The sequence below is a fragment of the Zophobas morio genome, unplaced genomic scaffold (assembly GCF_036711695.1).
Source record: "Zophobas morio isolate AGI-343-1 ecotype UQ-CSIRO unplaced genomic scaffold, CSIRO_AGI_Zmor_V1 ptg000022l, whole genome shotgun sequence".
Lineage (NCBI taxonomy): Eukaryota > Metazoa > Arthropoda > Insecta > Coleoptera > Tenebrionidae > Zophobas > Zophobas morio.
The window spans coordinates 6,543,805-6,562,787 of NW_026972127.1; the positions used below are offsets into that span (position 1 = coordinate 6,543,805).

Genomic DNA, 18,983 nt, shown 5'->3' on the forward strand with positions numbered 1-18,983 from the left:
AATATTTCGAAAATTAATTTTTAATCAACTTTGCCAAAAGTCCAAATTTTAAAATTGGGAAAAATTTCTTTTCTCAATTCAAACATGACCAGAAGAGATTTTTTTTTGGATTTCGACCTCCAGAAGGTTTTTTGAGTTCGTTTTTTCTAAAAAAGTTCCTACTAAAATTAAAAATGGCAATTTTTGGTACTTGTCTTCAAAAACTGGACTTTGAAATTTAATATTTAGAAAATCCTGAACCGAAGCCGTCAGTACTATATTTATGTTTTTTTTTTTATTCAGGTAGCTGAAATCTATATTCCACAATTATTTGTGAATTTTTGCCAAAAGCTCAATTTTTCAATAACCAACTGTATAAAATTTTTGACCTTTCGAAAAGTGACAAAAAAGATTTTGCTCTTCATTTCAACCTCTATAAGTTTTTCGGCTTCATTCCTTCGAAAATTCTTACTAGTTTTCTAGAATCGCTAAAACGATAGAAATAAATGTTTGGGATATTTTAAAAATTTGACTTTGAAATAGAATATTTCTAAAATATTGATTGTTATGTTTTCCGTTTCTGATCATCAAGATCCTAGAACTTTTTGCAGATTCTTTGGCAGTTTCTCCAAAAAGTCATTTTTCAATAACTCCATAGATGATATTTTCCTGGAGGACTTTAAAAAATTGCCAAAAAATATTCTTTTTGTTAATTTCAACCTCTAGAAGGTTTCTCGGCTTTATTTTTCGAAAATTTCTCCATTTTTCTAGAAAAACTAAAATAAATTTTGTACATTTTTTGGTTATTTTGAACATTTGATTTTAATGTCCAGTATTTCAAAAATCTTGATTTGGAAGCGTCAACACGTTATGTTTTTGGATTCAGCTCGTTGTAATCTATGTCCCATTTTTTTTTTTTTAATTTTGGCAACTGTCAGGGTACAATTTAAAAATTGTACTTTGAAACCGAATATTTAGAAAATCTTGATAGGTTATGTTTTTTGATGCGGTTCTCCGAATTCTACTAAACCTCGGAACTATTTGTGAATTTTTAGACAACTTCATCCAAAGTAAATTTTTCAATATACTTTCTAATGAAATTTTTTACCTTTCCCGAATACCTCCGAAAATTACCAGAGTCTTTTATTGGTTTCGACCTACAGGAGTTGTTTTCGGATTCATTCTTTCGAAAATTCGTATCATTTTTCCAAAATAGACAAAATCAATTATGGCACTTTTGAAATCGGACTTTGAAACCGAATTTTTAGAAAATCTTGCGATTTTTGTAATATGGTTATTTCTCACCACAACTAAGCTGTCATTGACCGCGGGTCGCACTTCACCCACTCGACCCTATATGGTAACGTCGGGCCTGGATAACCGCGTAACGAGCCTGAACTCCACTCGCCTCAGTAAAATAACAATCCATGTGAAACCTACCACAAATCTCTAAAAAATCCAATCTCCTCAACTTTTCGTCCGCTTCATCCACTTCCACGTACTCATTAACCACTATTTCCAGTAAACCCAACGGAAGGACAACTCACCCACTTTCCCTATGCTTAGATGAGAAAAATCCCTGGGCAACTTACGTGAGGGGTTGTCCAGGGAGACAAAAGCCGTGACACATGTCATCAAATCCGCAAAAACATGCCAAATAATGCCGGAACCTCCTGAAAAATTAAGTCCAGCCATCATGGTCTCACCGCTGGTCGCCAGTGCACCATCTTCGCCCAAACATGCGATGACAGCAGAAGCTTCCTCCGATGTTATGAAAAGATCCAGTAGTTGCATCGAGAACAAGTACAAGTGCACGATCACCTCGGAACGGCTAAGTCGTCTAAGAAAAATCGTCGAAACTGCCGTTAAAGAACATAAAGTGTTCACGATAAAAGGTAAGACTGGAAATGTCTGTATGTAGGCGCTTTACGGAGTGCAGTGGATGTTGTTAAGTCCGTAGTTTAAACGTTGTTTTGCCATGCTGACACCGCTATGAAAGGTATGATGGGATTCGTAATAGCAAATTGGATTTTATGGGAGCTCTGGTTCATACGCAGTGTTATAATGGTTACAAATTAAGTTGCTACGAGCGAGGATCACCGGAAAACTTCCGGAGTTATAATTTCGTGATTAGGATGTGTTAAAGTTCAGCCGGATTTATTTTATTGGGTGGCCTCCCAGGCTCCTCTTCGTAATTCCAAAATCAGCCTCCATGTTCAGTTTTTAGTTTTAATTATGTTGGTTTTTCTTTCTTAGAAAAAATCGAAACTGAAGAATGCATACATTTTTTGTGAAATCATAATATATAAGTTGAAATCTTGCCCATTGCTTGAGTACATACCATTCAGGATGTTTTTAGACAAAGGTAGGCTATGTAAATCTAGTAGAGTGGTTGGTAACCAATTTCATATACAGGTCGCTCAAAAATATGGAAGCAGTTGAATATCACTAGAACGGTTTGTTGAAACTTCTTGAAATTTGGGTTGTCCCTAGGAATACTCAAGTTCTATTTTCTGCATTTTTTTTAAATTTTATACTTTATAGCGTAAGTGTCTGTCTGTCAGTCCGCCTGTCCGTCTGTCGGTCCACCTGTCTGTCTGTCCGATTATTGATTTAATCAGGAACTGCAAAACCAAATGCTTTGAAATATTGGAAATGTTTTAAAGTTATCATAACCAAAGTAAATTTTTCATCAAAATATTTTTGCTCATCCCCCCTAAAAATTGATGACGTCACCTCAAAATATTGCTGAATAAATCCCATCTTAAATGTGCAAAATATAATGAATTTATATTTGTGACTTATCACTGCATTAATATTTTTTAGATTTGCTTATACAAGGTGACTCAAAAAAATAATGAATCAGTCAATTTATTTTATTGAGTAAATCGAGAATTGCAAAGCTGAATGCCATGGTAAAATGTTAATCAAAATATATCTGTTTATTCCCCCCAAAAAATTAATGACGTCATCTCGAAAATATTTGGGAATACAATGCTGTTATGCAAAAATATTGATGCCGTTATCACAACATTGTGTAAAGAAAAAACTCAACTCGAAAATGCTGAATATGTTTCATTGTAATTCAGGAGTGAGGGAAGTTCTGTCGAAAGAACTTTCGACCAATTTTTTTTTCACAATATTTGAATTTATTTTCATTTATTAAGTCTTGGGAATTACTTTCATTTTCCAAATCTTTGATATTCCAAATCGTTGGAATGTTACTTTCCTTTGTCAAATAGGCAGTGTATTTCATAATTTTAATTTTTAATTTTTGAACTATTTCGATTTTGGATTTTCAAATTTTCAGAAAGTGCAGAATTTTTTGGAAGTTCCAATTTTCCTTAATATATTTAGAACATTTGAAATATTTAGTATCTTTTTTAGTCTTTTTGGAATTATTTTTATTTTTGAAATCTTAGAAATTAATTTAATGTGCAACAGTAGCGTACTTTAGAATTTTAGACATTTTCGAAATTGTTTTGGTAATTTTTGGACTATTCCGAACTTTTGACTATTCAAATTTTCAGAAAGTGCAGTTTTTCAACTTCAAAATTTCTTTATCGTTTGCAACCTTCAAAATATGAACCCTTTTAGTATTTTTTATTAATTTTTACTTCCCGAGCGTAAGCGAAAAAAGTATTGTAATCGAATCCGTCGGCCGACTCTCTAGCTTTACGTTTTCTCGACCTTTCATGTCCTCTAGAGCACGAAAGAACAGTCTCCCGTTTTCGTCTGTCTGTCCGTCTGTCCGTCTGTCTGTCTGTCTGTCTGCCGTCCCGGATTGTTATTACACAGATAATCTCCGAAAGTACTGGGTCGATTGTTGTCAAATTTTGTATTTATATTAGGAATATCATGTAGATGGTAAAAATCTCACCAAAATTTGTCTAATCATCCCCACCAATAATGTGATGACGTCACTTCAAAATCATATATAGTAAATGGGTTTTAAATTGTATAAAATAACGTAGTCCTGCACATGTAGTTTATCACTCCGTTTTGAGTTTTTCCAGAAACGTCCAGATTTTTGGAAAAAAAATAAAACAACATTTTGCAATTTAATTTTGAATTTGCAAAACCGAATGCTTTGAAATCTTGCAAATATCTGAAAGTTATGATAAACATAATAAATTTTTAATCAAAATATAAAAAAATTGATGACGTCAGCTCAAAATTTTGCCGAATCTAGAATGTCCAAAAGATAATGAAATGAGTCTATACTTGTGATTTATCATTAGATTCATATTTGTTGGATTTGCTTATACAGGGTGGCGCAAAAAAATATGAATGCGTGAATTTATTTTATTGTTTTAATCAGGAACTGCAAAACCGAATGCTTTGAAATCTTGGAAATGTTTTAAGGTTATCATAAGCAAGGTAAATTTTTCATCAAAATGCTTTTGCTCATCCTCCCTAAAATATTGATGACGTCACCACAAAATATTGCTAACTATTTCCCTCAGAAAATTTCGTCCAATAAAATTGTGAGAAAAATCAAATTATGACAAATCATAGGCGAATTACGTGAACATTTTTTTAGTCAAAAACTTATGATCGATAAGTTTCCTGCATCAATCAACCAATGATCGCTGAGTATCAAGCGAACATTTCCCGGCATGGACCAATGAAAACACATTATTTTGTTAAATTTATTATATTTTTGCTGACTAGTTTGTTGTGATGACGACGAAAATACGGATAGAGCGATTTTGGTGTTTAATTATGAGTGTTTGCAATTTTATTTATTAAAAATTAGCATAAGCCCAAAAAATGAAATTTTCTGTTTTTTTTTTCAATTGACGAAAAATTGTCGCCAAGTTTTCTCGGTCTCGGGATCTTACTATTGATTATACGCTATCTTAAATGTGCAAAATATGATGATTCTATACTTATGATATATCACTGCATTAATATTTTTTAGATTTACTTAAACTGGGTGTCTCAAAAAAAATTATATTGAATAAATCAAGAATTGCAAAAGTGAATACTTCGAAATCTTGCAGATGTTTTAAAGTTATTGTAGGCATGTAACCAAATCTATCTGTTTATTCCCTCCAAGAAATTGATGACGTCGTCTCAAAATTTTGCCGAATAAATCCTACCCAAAATGTGCAAAATATGATGAGTTTTTACTTGTGATTTATCATTGCATTCATATTTTTTAGATTTACTCTCTATTTTCTCAGAGGATATGTCATTTGCCAAAATTAGTCTTATCTTAGCAAGGACTAGCCCCGCCCACCCGCCCTCTGTTTTCTTAGAGGATTATGTCATTTGCCAAAATCAGTCTTATCTTAGCAAATACTAGCATTTTGGTAAATGACACACCTTTAAAGAAAATAGAGGGCTGGTGACCGGGCTTATTGCTTGGCTAAAATAAGATTTATTTTGGCAAATGACATATCCTCTGATAAAATAGAGGGCGGGTGGGCGGGGCTAGTACTTGCTAAGATAAGACTGATTTAAAAGGTGTTAAATTGCAAATTTCCATAGTAACGAGTTAAATTCCTAAATCTTATTGGGTGTTTATTTTTTGTTTCATTCTAGTTCGGGAGCGAGGGAACTTGTGTTGAAACAACTTTTTTTTCACATAATTTGAATTTATTTTCATTATTAAGCCTTAGGAATTACGTTAATTTTCAAAATCGTTGATATTCCAAATCGTTGAAATGTTACTTTCCTCTGTCAAACAGGCTGTGTATTTTATAGTTTTCATTATTAATTTTTGAACTGTTTCGATTTTGGGTTTTCAAATTTTCAGAAATTGCAGAATTTTTTGGAAGTTCCAATTTTCTTTAATATATTTAGAACATTTGAAATATTTAGGTATTTTTTTTAGTTTTTTTGGAATTATGTATTTTTATTTTTGAAATCTTAGAAATTAATTTAATTTTCAAGAACAGCGTACTTTAGAATTTTCGACATTTTCGAAATTGTTTTGGTAATTTTTGGACTATTCCAAACTTTTGACTATTCAAATTTTCCGGAAGTGCAGTTTTTCAAGTTCAAAATTTCTTTAGCGTTTGTAACCTTCAAAATATGAAGCCTTTTAGTATTTTTTATTAGTTTTTACTTCCCGAGCGTAAGCGAAGACAGTATTGTAGTCCAGTCTGTCGGCGGACTCTCTACTTTTACGTTTTCTCGACCTTTCATGACCCCTACAGTACGAAGGAACAGGTCTCCCGTTTCCGTCTGTCTGTCCGTCTGTCCGTCTGTCTGCCGTCCCGGATTGTTATTAGACAGATAATTTCCGAAAGTACTGGGCCGATTGTTGTCAAATTTTGTATTTATATTAAGAATATCATGTAGATGGTATTTTGCAATTTATCTTGCAAATATTTTAAAGTTATGATAAGCATAATAAATTTTTAATCAAAATATATTTACTTAACCCCTCCAAAAAAATTGATGATGTCAATTCAAAATTTTGCCGAATCTAAAATGTCCAAAATATAATTAATCTATACTTGTGATTTATCATTCGATTCATATTTGTTGGATTTGCTTATACAGGGTGAGTCAAAAAAATTTATGAATGCGTGAATTTGTTTGATTCATTTAATCAGGAACTGTAAAATCGAATGCTTTGAAATCTTGGAAATGTTTTAAGGTTATTATAAGCAAGATAAATTTTTCATCAAAATGTTTTTGCTCATCCCCCCTAAAATTGATGACGTCATCTCAAAATATTGCTGAATGAATTCTACCCAAAATGTGCAAAATATGATGAGGTTTTACTTGTGATTTATTATTGCATTCATATATTTTAGATTTGCCCTCTATTTTCTCAGAGGACATGTCATTTGGCAAAATTAGTCTTATCTTAGCAAGGACTAGCCCCGTCCACCCGCCCTCTATTTTCTTAGAGGGTATGGCATTTGCCAAAATTAGTCTTATCTTAGAAAGGACTAGCCCCGCCCACCCACCCCATATTTTCTCACAGGAATATATCATCTCCCAAAATCAGTCTTGTCTTAGCAAGGACTAGCCCCGCCCACCCACCCCCTATTTTTTCACAGGATTATGTCATTTGGCAAAAGCAGTCTTATCTTAGCAAATACTAGCATTTTGGTAAATGACATACCTTTAAAGAAAATAGAGGGCGGGTGACCGGGCCTATTACTTGGCTAAGATAAGATTTATTTTGGCAAATGACATATCCTCTGAGAAAATAGGGGGTGGGTGGGCGGGGCTAGTACTTGCTAAGATAAGACTTATTTTGGCAATTAACATACCTTATGAAAAAATAGGGGGCGGGTGGGAGGGCCTAGTACTTGCTAAGATAAGACTGATTTAAAAGGTGTTAAATTGCAAATTTCCATAGTAACGACTTAAATTCCTAAATCTGATTGAGTGTTTATTATTTATGTTTTATTCTACTTCAGGAGCGAGGGAAGTTCTGTTGAAACAACTTTCGACCAATTTTTTTAAATAGCACTAGTACTCAAATATCTTTAAATAGTGCATTTTTTTCTGAATTTAGAAATGTAATGCATGCATTATTTTATTTTTACCAACATAACAAAACAAATTGTCAAAATAAAAATACTGAAAATTAGAAAATCGTACCCAATCATTGAAAAAATGACAGAACTGAGGGTACATAAACTGAAATAAAGTGCCAGCGTAACAGACTGATTTAAATACTGTTTCCAAATAATTTTCAAAATGTTCTAGAAATAACAATATTACGATTTAATGATTGTCAATAGTGAGCACATTGTTTTGAAAGCTTTTTGAAAAATTTAATTAAAAAATTACATTATTGAAAAAATCTGGTAGAATATTAGGAGGAATGTTAACAATCGCATTTAATATACTTTCTTGGAGTTCTTTGATGCTTTGTGTCTATTAACATAAACTCGGTTTTTACATAACCCCACAGAAAAAAGTCAAATGGGGTTAAATCGGGTGACCTAGCTGGCCACTCAACTGCTCTCCGTCGTCCTTCCAAAAAGTTGTCATCCTGATCAAGTGAATCAGTTTATCCAACATGAAGAAAAAATTTCATGGCTCGCTTTTGTCTAAAAACATCCTGAAACAATGACTAACCACCAAGCCTACCAACACGAAAAAGCCATAAAACACTGACGAACATTTTTTAGCACGAAGGTCAAGCACTTATTTGTTTTTCAGCGCACCGAATTATCTATAAAATTACGAAATAAGTGTTTACAATTATCGAACTATTGTACAGAATTATTAGGTAATATTTGATGGGCTATAAATGTAATAATAGACCCAATGGTTACGACCCATCGTAACGTTGTTAACTCTTTGAAACTTAATTATCGATTTTTTAATTTTATCACCACTTACTTTTTATTATTACAGTTTACAAACATATAGTTATTGATACTTTCAACCCAACTACATGTACTTCCAGGTGGCTGGCCAGTAATCAGAAGAGAACTCCTCAAACGCAACTGGATCGAAAAATACGAACCAACAATCACTAAAGCCAAGTCGTCTACAGCCCCAAACAACGACGACCTAATCAGCAACCTCCCGGTCAAACACGACTGGGAATCCCCCACTGCCTACACCGAAAAATGTGAGAAAACAATCATGTCCCGCATGCTTCAAAATTTCGACGTGGACTTCTACTGGAGCATGCGGAAAGACCAATCGGATCTCCTACATCGTTCCAGCAGCTACAAGCTGATGAATCGGTTCAGCAAGTCGCTCTTTGCATCTAAAGAAGGCCTGGCACTGTTACTGCAACAACATTATTGGTACAGCGAACCGGGAGTCTCCTGCGTCAATTTCCCTCGCTGCTACGTACTAGGTCCGTTTTCGGAAAACGAATCTCAAAAACTTTAACCCGCTGTGAAAATTTCAGGCTTTCCGGACCACTTCAACCACTTCGTCGAAGATTTTCGCTTGACCGCCTGTGTGGGACTCTTAAAGTGGCTCATACACACGTACGACACGGAAAACAAATTTGGAATACAATCGCCGGAAGGTCAAGTACCACTAAGTTCGTTGCAGTTTGCTGTAGATAGATGTGCGGAGTTCATCGAGGTGCAAAAACACATGGATATTGATAAGGAGTACCAGAGGGTTTGGGACCACGAGTGGGACCAATTTTTGACGCATTATTACTCGGTTATGCATAAAAATGCGTTGTTTGATACTTCAGTCGATCACCCTTTGACCATGTATTATATCAAATCGAAAAACATCCTGAACGACCTGCAAAAGTACTGGCCGGAGTACAACATGGACGGGTGGAAGAACGTCTGGATTTTGAAGCCGGGCAACAAGTGCAGAGGGAGGGGGATTCAGCTGATCAAGACAATCTCGGATGTGGAAAAGGTTATGAATTTGAAACTGAAGTACGTGGTACAAAAGTACATTGGTAAGTTTTGTAATTATTGAGCTTAGATCGTGACCCGTCAAAATAGCTCGGTACGAAATTTTTGTTGACGAATATTTTGTCTCTTTATTTCGCCACCGAAAATGTCAGCCACTGATTTCCGTCTGTCTATCTGTTGGAGATTTGTTAGACAGATACTTAATATCCGAAATTATTGCACTGACAGCTGTGATACCATCATTTCAAGTAATTTTTAATTAAATATTTATTAAAAAATATACTTTGTTGCCATACAGATGTAAAAAAAAACAGTTTTCCTGTGTACAAGATGAACGTTTAACCTTAACCACTTATTTAAAATTTTGGTTCTTTTCTTCTTTCAACTCTGAATATTTTTACCTAGACACAAATAACTACTTTTTTACTTCCCGAGCGCAAGCTAAGGAAGTATAGTAATCGAGTCCATCGGACGAATGGCTCCCCCGTTTCCGTCTGTCTGTCTGTCTGTCTGTCTGTCTGTCTAGTGTCTGTATCCATTTTTATTAGACATGTAATCTCCGAAACTGCTGGACCGATTATTGTCAAATTTTGTATAAATTTTAGAAATATCATGTAAATGGTTAATTGTTAAGAATTCTACGTTTATTTTGATTTAACTGTTGTACTACAATATAGTCCTATAATACGATTTTTTGCAAAAACTTAACGCATGGTGTAGTAACAGTTCACCATTAGCGTAAGGCATCCTGGCGATGGTTTAGTGGTTACGAGTCAGCAAGGCCTTTCATGACCCCTAGAATACAAAAAAAGTAGTCTTCCGTTTCCGTCTGTCTGTCTCCATCCATTTTTTATTAAACTGCTGGATTGTTGTCAAATTTTGTGTGTATGTAGAAATATCATGTATATGGTTAGATGCTAACCAAAATTTGGCTAATTATTCCCACCAACAATTTGATGACGTCATTGCACTTAATGGTATTCTTAAATGATTTAAATGTTACACAAAAATTTACTTATATACTTGTAGTGTACGAATCCAGTTTCAGTTTTTTCGTCAAACGTTCAAATTTTCGCAAAAACATTTGCAAGGTATAATAACGTTTTATTCTCGACGCGGTTTGAACGTCTCCGTGGCGCAGTAGTTCGATGCCGAACTTGACTCTTTCTTTTTTTTTTTCTTGCATTGGTATAGATTAGGTTTTTTAGTATTTTGATGTTTCGAATCTTCGATTTTTCGACTTCTCGGATTTAGGTATTTCGGATTTTTACTACATACTTCGATTTTTGAAATCTTTCATTTTTCAATTTTTTCGGTTTTTAAAGTTCTCGATTTTTTTGTTTTATTTTAAATTTTACAATTTTCAAATTTTAACGTTTCGATTTCGATTTTGAGCAATTTCGATTTTTGGATCTTTTGATGTTTCGATTTCTCGATGTTCCAATTTTTGAGGTTTTCGATGTTTCGACTTTTTGGCTTTTCAATTTTTCGATTTCCCAATTTTTCGAAAAGAAATGTGTTTTGGAATTTTTCAATTTTTTTATTCAATCTCTCGATTTTTAGATTTCTCAATTTTCAGTTTTACGATTTTAGAATTTTTTGACGATCGATTTTTTTATTTTTCCATTTCTCGATTTCTCGACTTTTCAATGTATCGATTTTTTTCCTTATGTCGATTTTATAATTTTTCGATTTTCTGATGTTTGAATCCCCCGATTTTTTGATTTCTCGTTTTTTTCATTTCATCAATATTTCTATTGATTCAATTTTTCGTATTTTGAAAATTTTGACTTTTTGATTTTTCAAGGTTTCAGTTTTTTTACATTTTTCGATTTTTCAGTTTTTGGATTTTTTGATTGTTCAAATTCACGATTTTTCTTTTTTTTTCTCTTTTTTTTTAATTTTTCAAATTTTCCAATTTTTAATCTTTCGATTTTTCGACATCTCAATTTTTTATACTTCACGACTTTTCGATTCCTCGATTTCTCGATCTTTCGATGTTTCAGTTTGTCTATGTTCAGTTTTTGAATATTTCGATGTTTCGATTTTTCGGCTTTTTTTCGATTTCCGAATTTTTCGACATGTCACTTTTGGAATTTCCCGATTTTTCTATATTTGACTATTCGATTTTCAGTTCTTCGATATTTTGATTTTTCAATTTTTCGAATTTTAAAATTTTTAATCTTTCAGTTTTTTCTCAATTTTTGATTTTTTAACTTTTACATTTTTCGATTTTTTAAATTTTGGATTTTAGATTTCACGATTCCTCGGGTTTTCGATTTTTAAGTTTTAGATTTTTGAATTTTTCAATGTCCCGACTTTTTGATTTTTCAATTTTTCAATATTCGAAATTTTCGTTTTTATATTTTGGATTTTTTGATTTCTGGTTTCTTCGAGTTTCTGATTTTTCAGTTCTTCGATAGTTCTATTTTTCAATTTTTCGAATTTTCAAATTTTCGATTGTTCAATATCTTGATTTTCAGTTTTTTCTTTCAATTTTTAACGTTTCAACTTCAATTTTGAGCAATTTCGGTTTTTTAATCTTTTGATGTTTCGATTTCTCGAAATTTCAATTTTTGAGGTTTTCTACGTTTAGGTTTTTTAGATTTTCAATGTTTCGATATCCCAATTTTTCGTCAGATGAGTTTTGGAATTTTTCAGTTTTTTTATTCTTCAATCTCTCAATTTTTCAATTTCTCGATTTTTTGATTTCTCAATTTTCAGTTTTACGATTTTAGAATTTTTTGACGATCGATTTTTTTATTTTTCCATTTCTCGATTTCTCGACTTTTCAATGTTTCGATTTCTCAGTTTTTAAATTCTCCCTTTTGTCGATTTTCTAATTTTTCAATTGGTCGATTTTTTGAATTTTTGATTTTTCCACTTTCCGAATTCTCGATTTTTCAATTTTTCGGTGTTTCATTTTTGGGATATTTCAATTTTTCGATGCTTCAATTTTTCTTCTATTTTGGAATTTTTGGATATTTCAGTTTAGGGATTTTCCAATGTATTAATTTTTCTATTTTGTGATTTTTCGATTTCTCGACGTTTTACTTCATCGATTTTTCAATTTTTAAATTTTAAATTTTATAATTTTTCGATTTCTTGATGTTTGAATTCCTCGATTTCTCGATTTCTCGTTTTTTGATTTCAATATTTCTATTGATTCAGTTTTCCGAAATTTTAAATTTTACATTTTTCATTTTTTGATGTTTCAGTTTTTCGATCTTTCAATTTTTTGACTTCTCGGTTTTACGTTTTTTGGTTTTTCAATTTTTCGAATTTTGAAATTTTTGACTTTCTGATTTTTCAAGTTTTTTTTACATTTTTCGATTTTTTGATTTATTGAGATGTCGATGTCCCGATTTTTTGATTGTACAATTTCACGAATTTTCAAGTTTTTTTTTCGATTTTGAACAATTTCGACTTCTCAATTTTTTTATTTTTGTACTTCACGACTTTTCGATTTCTCGATTTCTCGATCTTTTGATGTTTTTGAATTTTTCGATGTTACAATTTTTCGGCTTTCTTTTCGATTTCCGAATTTTTCGTCATGTCAGTTTTGGAATTTCTCGGTTTTTTTATATTTGTATTTTCGATTGTCAGTTCTTCGATATTTCTGTTTTTCAATTTATGGAATTTTTAAATTTTTAATTTTTTAACTTTTTGATTTTCAGTTTTTCGAGTTTTTAACTTTTACATTTTTCAATATTTTAAATTTTGGATTTTCGATTTCACGATTCCTCGGGTTTTCGATTTTTTTACTTTTCCATTTATCAATTTTTCGATTTTTAGGTTTTAGGTTTTTGCATTTTTCAGTGTTTCGACTTTTTGATTTTTCAATTTTTCAATATTTGAAATTTTCGTATTTAGATTTTGGATTTCTTGATTTCTGATTTTCTCGATTTTTAGATTTTTCAGTTCTTCGATATTTCTATTTTTCAAGTTTTTGAATTTTCAAATTTTAACTTTTTCAATTTTTCAATTTTTTGATTTTACTATTTTTTGATGTTTCGATTTTTGATATCTCGGTTTCACGATTTTTAAAATGTTTCGACTTTTCCATTTTCAAATTTCTCGGTTTTCCCACATTTCAATGATGGGAACTTTTCAATGTCTGGATTTTTCAATTTTTCGATTTTTACATTTTTCGGTTTAAAATTTTTTATTAATTCGGTGTCTTGATTTATGGATTTCTCAATATTTCGATTTTTCGAAAAGCATTTTTTCCGAATGATTGGACCCTCAGGCGCCAAGGGAGTTTTGTTGAAATACTTAACCTTCGACTTCGAATTTTTTAAAAATGTTAAAGCTTCTCGAGGGCGTCAAATGTTTTTTTTTAGAATGTGAAACCTTCTCAAGAGTGCCAACTGTCTTTTTTTAAAGAAGGTGAGACCTTCTCAGGTACCCTAAATGTCTTTTTTTATGTGAAATCTTCTCGGGGTCCCAACTGTCTTTATTAAAAATGTAAAACCTTCTCGGTGATCCCAATTGTCTTTTTTAAAAATGTAAAACCTTTTCGAGGGCGTCAATTTTTTTTAGAATCTGAAACCTTCTCTGGAGTCCCAACTATTTTTTTTAAGAAGGTAAAACCTTCTGGGGGCCCCAAATGTGTTTTTTTTAAATGTGAAACCTTCTCGGGAGTTCCAATTGTCTTTCTTAAAAATGTAAAACCTTCTCAGGGATCTCAATTGTCTTTTTTAAAAATATAAAACCTTCTCGGGGGTTTCAACTGTCTTTTTTAAGAAGGTAAAACCTTCTTGGGGGTCCTAAATGTCTTTTTTAATGTGAAACCTCCTCGGGAGTTCCAACTGTGTTTTTTAAAAATGTAAAACCTTCTCGGGGGCCCCAAATGTTTTCTTTTTTAATGTGAAACCTTGTCAGGGGTCCCAACTGTCTTTTAAAAAATGTAAAACCTTCTCGTGGCCGCCAAATGTCTTTTTTTAAGAATGTCAAACCTTCTCGGGAGACCCAACTGTGTTTTAAAAATGTAAAACCTTCTTGGGAGCCCCAAATGTATTTTTTTAAGAATGTGAAACCTTCTCGGGGCTCCCAATTGTTTTTTTTTTAATGTAAATAAAACCTTTTCGGGGTCGTCAAATTTTCTTTTAGGATGTGAAACCTTCTCTGGAGTCTCAACTGTCTTTTTTAAGAAGGTAAAACCTTCTCGGGGGTCCTAAATGTCTTTTTTAATGTGAAACCTTCTCGGGAGTTCCAACTGTCGTTCTTAAAAATGTAAAACCTTCTCGGGGGCCCCAAATGTTTTCTTTTTTAATGTGAAACCTTGTCAGGGGTCCCAACGGTCTTTTTAAAAATGTAAAACCTTCTCGGGGCCGCCAAATGTCTTTTTTTAAGAATGTGAAACCTTCTCGGGGCTCCCAATTGTCTTTTTTAAAATTGTAAAACCTTTTCGGGGTCGTCAAATTTTCTTTTAGGATGTGAAACCTTCTCTGGAGTCCCAACTGTCTTTTTTAAGAAAGTAAAACCTTCTCGGGGGTCCTAAATGGTTTTTTATAAAAATATAAATACTTCTCGGGGTTCCCAACTGTCTTTTTAAAAATGTAAAACCTTCTCGGTGGCCCCAAATGTTTTCTTTTTTAATGTGAAACCTTGTCAGGGGTCCCAACGGTCTTTTTAAAAATGTAAAACCTTCTCGGGGCCGCCAAATGTCTTTTTTTAAGAATGTGAAACCTTCTCGGGGCTCCCAATTGTCTTTTTTAAAATTGTAAAACCTTTTCGGGGTCGTCAAATTTTCTTTTAGGATGTGAAACCTTCTCTGGAGTCCCAACTGTCTTTTGAAAGTAAAACCTTCTCGGAGGTCTCAATTGTCTTTTATAAAAATATAAAGACTTCTCAGGGGTCCCAACTGTCTTTTTAAAAATGTAAAACCTTCTCGGGGGCCCCAAATGTTTTCGTTTTTAATGTGAAACCTTGTCAGGGGTCCCAACTGTCTTTTTAAAAATCTAAAACCTTCTCGGGGCCGCCAAATGTCTTTTTTAAGAATATGAAACCTTCTCGGGAGACCCAACTGTGTTTTAAAAATCTAAAACCTTCTTGGGAGCCCCAAATGTATTTTTTTAAGAATGTGAGATCTTCTCGGGAGTCCCAACTGTCTTTTTTAAGAATGTAAAACCTTCTCGGTGCCCCAAATGTCTTTTTTTAATGTGAAACGTTCTCGGGGGTCCCAAATGTCTTTTATCAAAACGTAAAACCTTCTCGGCGGTCCAAAATGTCTTTTTTTTATGTGAAACCTTGTCAGGGATCCCAACAGTCACTTTTAAAAATATAAAACCTTCTCGGGGCCGCCAAATATCTTTTTTAAGAATGTGAAACCTTCTTTTTTTTAGAATGTGAAACCTTCTCTGGAGTCCCAACTGATTTTTTTTTTAAAGAAGGTAAAACCTTCTCGGGGGCCCCAAATGTGTGTTTTTTTTTAAATGTGAAACCTTCTCGGGGGTCCTAAATGTCTTTTTTAATGTGAAACCTTCTCGGGAGTTGTAACTGTCTTTCTTAGAAATGTAAAACCTTCTCGGGAGTCTCAATTGTCTTTTTTAAAACATAAAACCTTCTCGGGGGCCCCAAATGTCTTTTTTGTAAAACCTTCTCGAGTATCCCAATTGTCTGTTTTAAAAATGTAAAACCTCCTCGAGGGCGTCAAATGTTTATTTTATAATGTGAAACGTTCTCGGGAGTATCAAGGGTCTTTTTTAAAAATGTAAAACCTTCTCGCGGATCCCACTGTCTTTTTTGATAATGTAAAACCTTCTCGGGGGTACCAAACGCCTTTTTTTAAGAATGTGAAACCTTCTCGGGCGTCCCAACTGTCCCTTTTAAAAATGTAAAACCTTCTCGGGGGCGCCCGATGTTTTTTTTTAAATGTGAAACCTTCTCAGGGATTCCAATTGTCTTTTTTTTCCTATTGCACTGTGACCACTACCTTCTGTAATTATTGTTTTTGCTCCATAGAGGTTATAAAAGTAAAATTCCTCAAAATCAAATTTTATAATATTTCAGAGAAGCAGTATTTATTGGAGTGTACTTCAGAAGCGAGGGAAGTTCTGTCGAAATAATTTTCGACCAATGTTTTCTTCAAGTAATTTTCAAACACAGATGCTTTTCAAACGCTCTCTCTTCCCCCATGTCTTCTATCTCTCCTTAATATACACCTATCGCCTTTCAGAGAGGCCCCTTCTGATCCACAAAACCAAATTCGACATCCGCCAGTGGTTCATAGTGTCGAACGTCCAACCTCTCACAATCTGGATGTACCGAGAAAGCTACCTCAGATTCAGCAGCCAAATTTTCTCTTTAGACAACTTCCACGAATCCCTCCATTTAACAAACCACGCTGTTCAGTGTAAATACACAAACGTGGAACAGCGTGACAAAGCCCTACCGCACGACAACATGTGGGACTGTCACACTTTCCAAACCTGGTTAAAGCAAATGGGTGTCAAAGAAAAATGGAACGAAGTCATATTACCAGGGATGCGAGAAGGGATAGTTTGTGCCATGTTGGCCAGTCAGGATGTAATGGACAGAAGACAAAACACTTACGAATTATATGGGGCGGATTTTATGATTTCGGAAGACTACAAACCTTGGTTAATCGAAATTAATTGTAGTCCGGATTTGTCTTCGTCCACTAGTGTCACAAGTCGAATGTGTCCGCAATGTATGGAAGATCTAGTAAAAGGTTGTTTTATTCCACTCGTACTTTGTCTACTTTTGAGTGAACGAGAGAATTTTTGTGGCCCACCTACACTAGGTTTTCGAATCTCTTGATTAATGTCAGTATCCAGTCGTGTAGGTAGGCCACGACTCTGCCTAAAGGTAGACAAAAAGTGCATGCAATAACAGTGTATGTTTTAGTCGTTGTTGATCGAAAAAGAGATCCAACGGCTGAGACAGGTTTGTTCGATCTCGTGTACCGTCAGAACTTGCCCAGGGTGCCGCCCTACCTGGGAATCAACCTCTCCGTCCGAGGTCGAAAAATCTTCAGAAACAAGAACAAGCTAAGACTGCCCCCACGAGAGACCAAGAGCAAGGATTACGAGAACAACGCCCAAATGTGGCTCAACCGCAAGCAAGAGTTCATAAAGAACGACATGAAGAGAAGCTCCACGGCGCCGACGAACTTGCCCAAACTGGGCTCGCCCGGGTACAAGGGCCCGGTGATCGAGGACCTGATTGACGACCTGAGCAAGTCCGTGAAAAGCCCGAAAGTGGCGAAAGTCGAGGTGATCAAAGTAGCAAAATCGGACACGGTGAAGAAAAAGAGCGAAGGCGCCACCAAGCACAAACGTGACAGGGTATCGCGCAAAAGGAGCTCTTCGAAAAGCAAAACTAACAAAAACCATTTTGTCTCTAGAAAGCAACAAAACGCAAAAGAAAACATTAAAGACGACGACGTCAGCGATGACCAAAAAAGTAGCAGTTATTTAGAATTTTTCAACGAGTGGGCGTCGCGGAACAAATCGCAGGATTTCAAGGAAGCCAAAACCCAAAGGGATGTAGGTGTTTGGGAACGCGAAACTGCAAGTATATTGAAGGGTAAAAATATTTTAAGTGGTGCACACAGCGATGATATTGGCAATAAAAATTGCGTTAAGTCGAACGATTGTTTTAATTTAGATGATGGGAATTTACTGCCACATATTAATGCCAATTGCAACAACGTAAATTAAAGTTATTGAGGTTAATGTTCTTAAATTCTATTTCCAGTTATAGCTTTTTCATGATTTAAGATGGCAACTTCGAGTACCTACTTGTCGCTTTAACGATGTTCGAATGTTTCAGCTTTATATTTTATTATGTTGACTGAAAGTTACAATAAAATTTTATTTTTTATAATGTGTCTTAATAAGAGATCAATGCTACTTTATCACGTACTCAGAAGATCGTTCCTACCGTATAAATTGTTACGTGTCATAAACATTAGCTAAGACTTAATAACTGAAAAAAATAAAAAATCCCTATTGTATTGCAGTGTAAATGTGTTTATACCCACTGGTCAATTGTGAGAATCTTCAGGTAAGTACTTTATTTATTTATTGGCTTTCACTCGAATTTTTTAGTTGTAGCTAATATTAGTTAAAACCGGTGTTCCAAGCAAACCTTCTTGGAATCTATCTGTAATTCTCTTACAACCATTGGTTTTAACTAGTTCAAACTAGCGAAAAAAATCAAAAGGTTTTTATATCTTTTTAATGAAAGTCCACAGGAACACTGTTTTTATAACAAAACTTGATTAAAAATGTTATACTTTATTTATTATTCCGTTTATGTTTCTTTTCGCTCTTATCTCTTTTTGAAACACAAAGTAAGAAAATGAGTTCATTATTATGTATTGAAAAGGGAATATATTAATTTTAAATTTATAGAAGTGCTCCACCATACAATCAAATAAATTTGTCGTAAGAGCAATTAAACATATATTTACTGAGTTGCAAAAAATTCTCAAGCTTTTCAGGAGCATTTCCCATAATAAATTAGTATCCTGGATAAGTATATTCTGCCTATTTTAGGCTCAGGTGTTGGTGGGTGGAGTTTGAGAGGGGCAGACCTCAGGATAGACCAGGCTTAAATAGGCGGAGCTTAACTCGATACCTGGGCGGAGTTTGAAGTCTAACCTGGAGCACATTCACTCCACATGTTCTCATAACGCAGAAATTTTATTTTGTG

At 33.8% G+C, this 18,983-nt stretch overlaps 1 protein-coding gene across 4 annotated transcripts in view; it reads left to right on the top strand.

The window, feature by feature from the left end:
* Positions 1–18,103, top strand: part of LOC135133487 (tubulin glycylase 3A-like) — a 45,679-nt gene extending 27,576 nt beyond the window's left edge. For 2 of the 4 annotated variants that reach the window (XM_064061916.1, XM_064061915.1), the window contains exons 2-6: positions 1,502–1,874; positions 8,369–8,770; positions 8,825–9,343; positions 16,480–16,995; positions 17,172–18,103. In XM_064061916.1, coding sequence (XP_063917986.1) covers positions 1,640–1,874; positions 8,369–8,770; positions 8,825–9,343; positions 16,480–16,995; positions 17,172–17,986 — 2,487 coding nt within the window. In that variant the 5' untranslated portion in view covers positions 1,502–1,639 and the 3' untranslated portion in view covers positions 17,987–18,103. Of the gene's footprint in view, positions 1–1,501; positions 1,875–1,898; positions 1,979–8,368; positions 8,771–8,824; positions 9,344–16,479; positions 16,996–17,171 lie in introns of those variants that run through there. The other 2 variants (XM_064061918.1, XM_064061917.1) reach the window with 2 other exon arrangements.
* Positions 18,104–18,983: the final 880 nt, after the last annotated feature.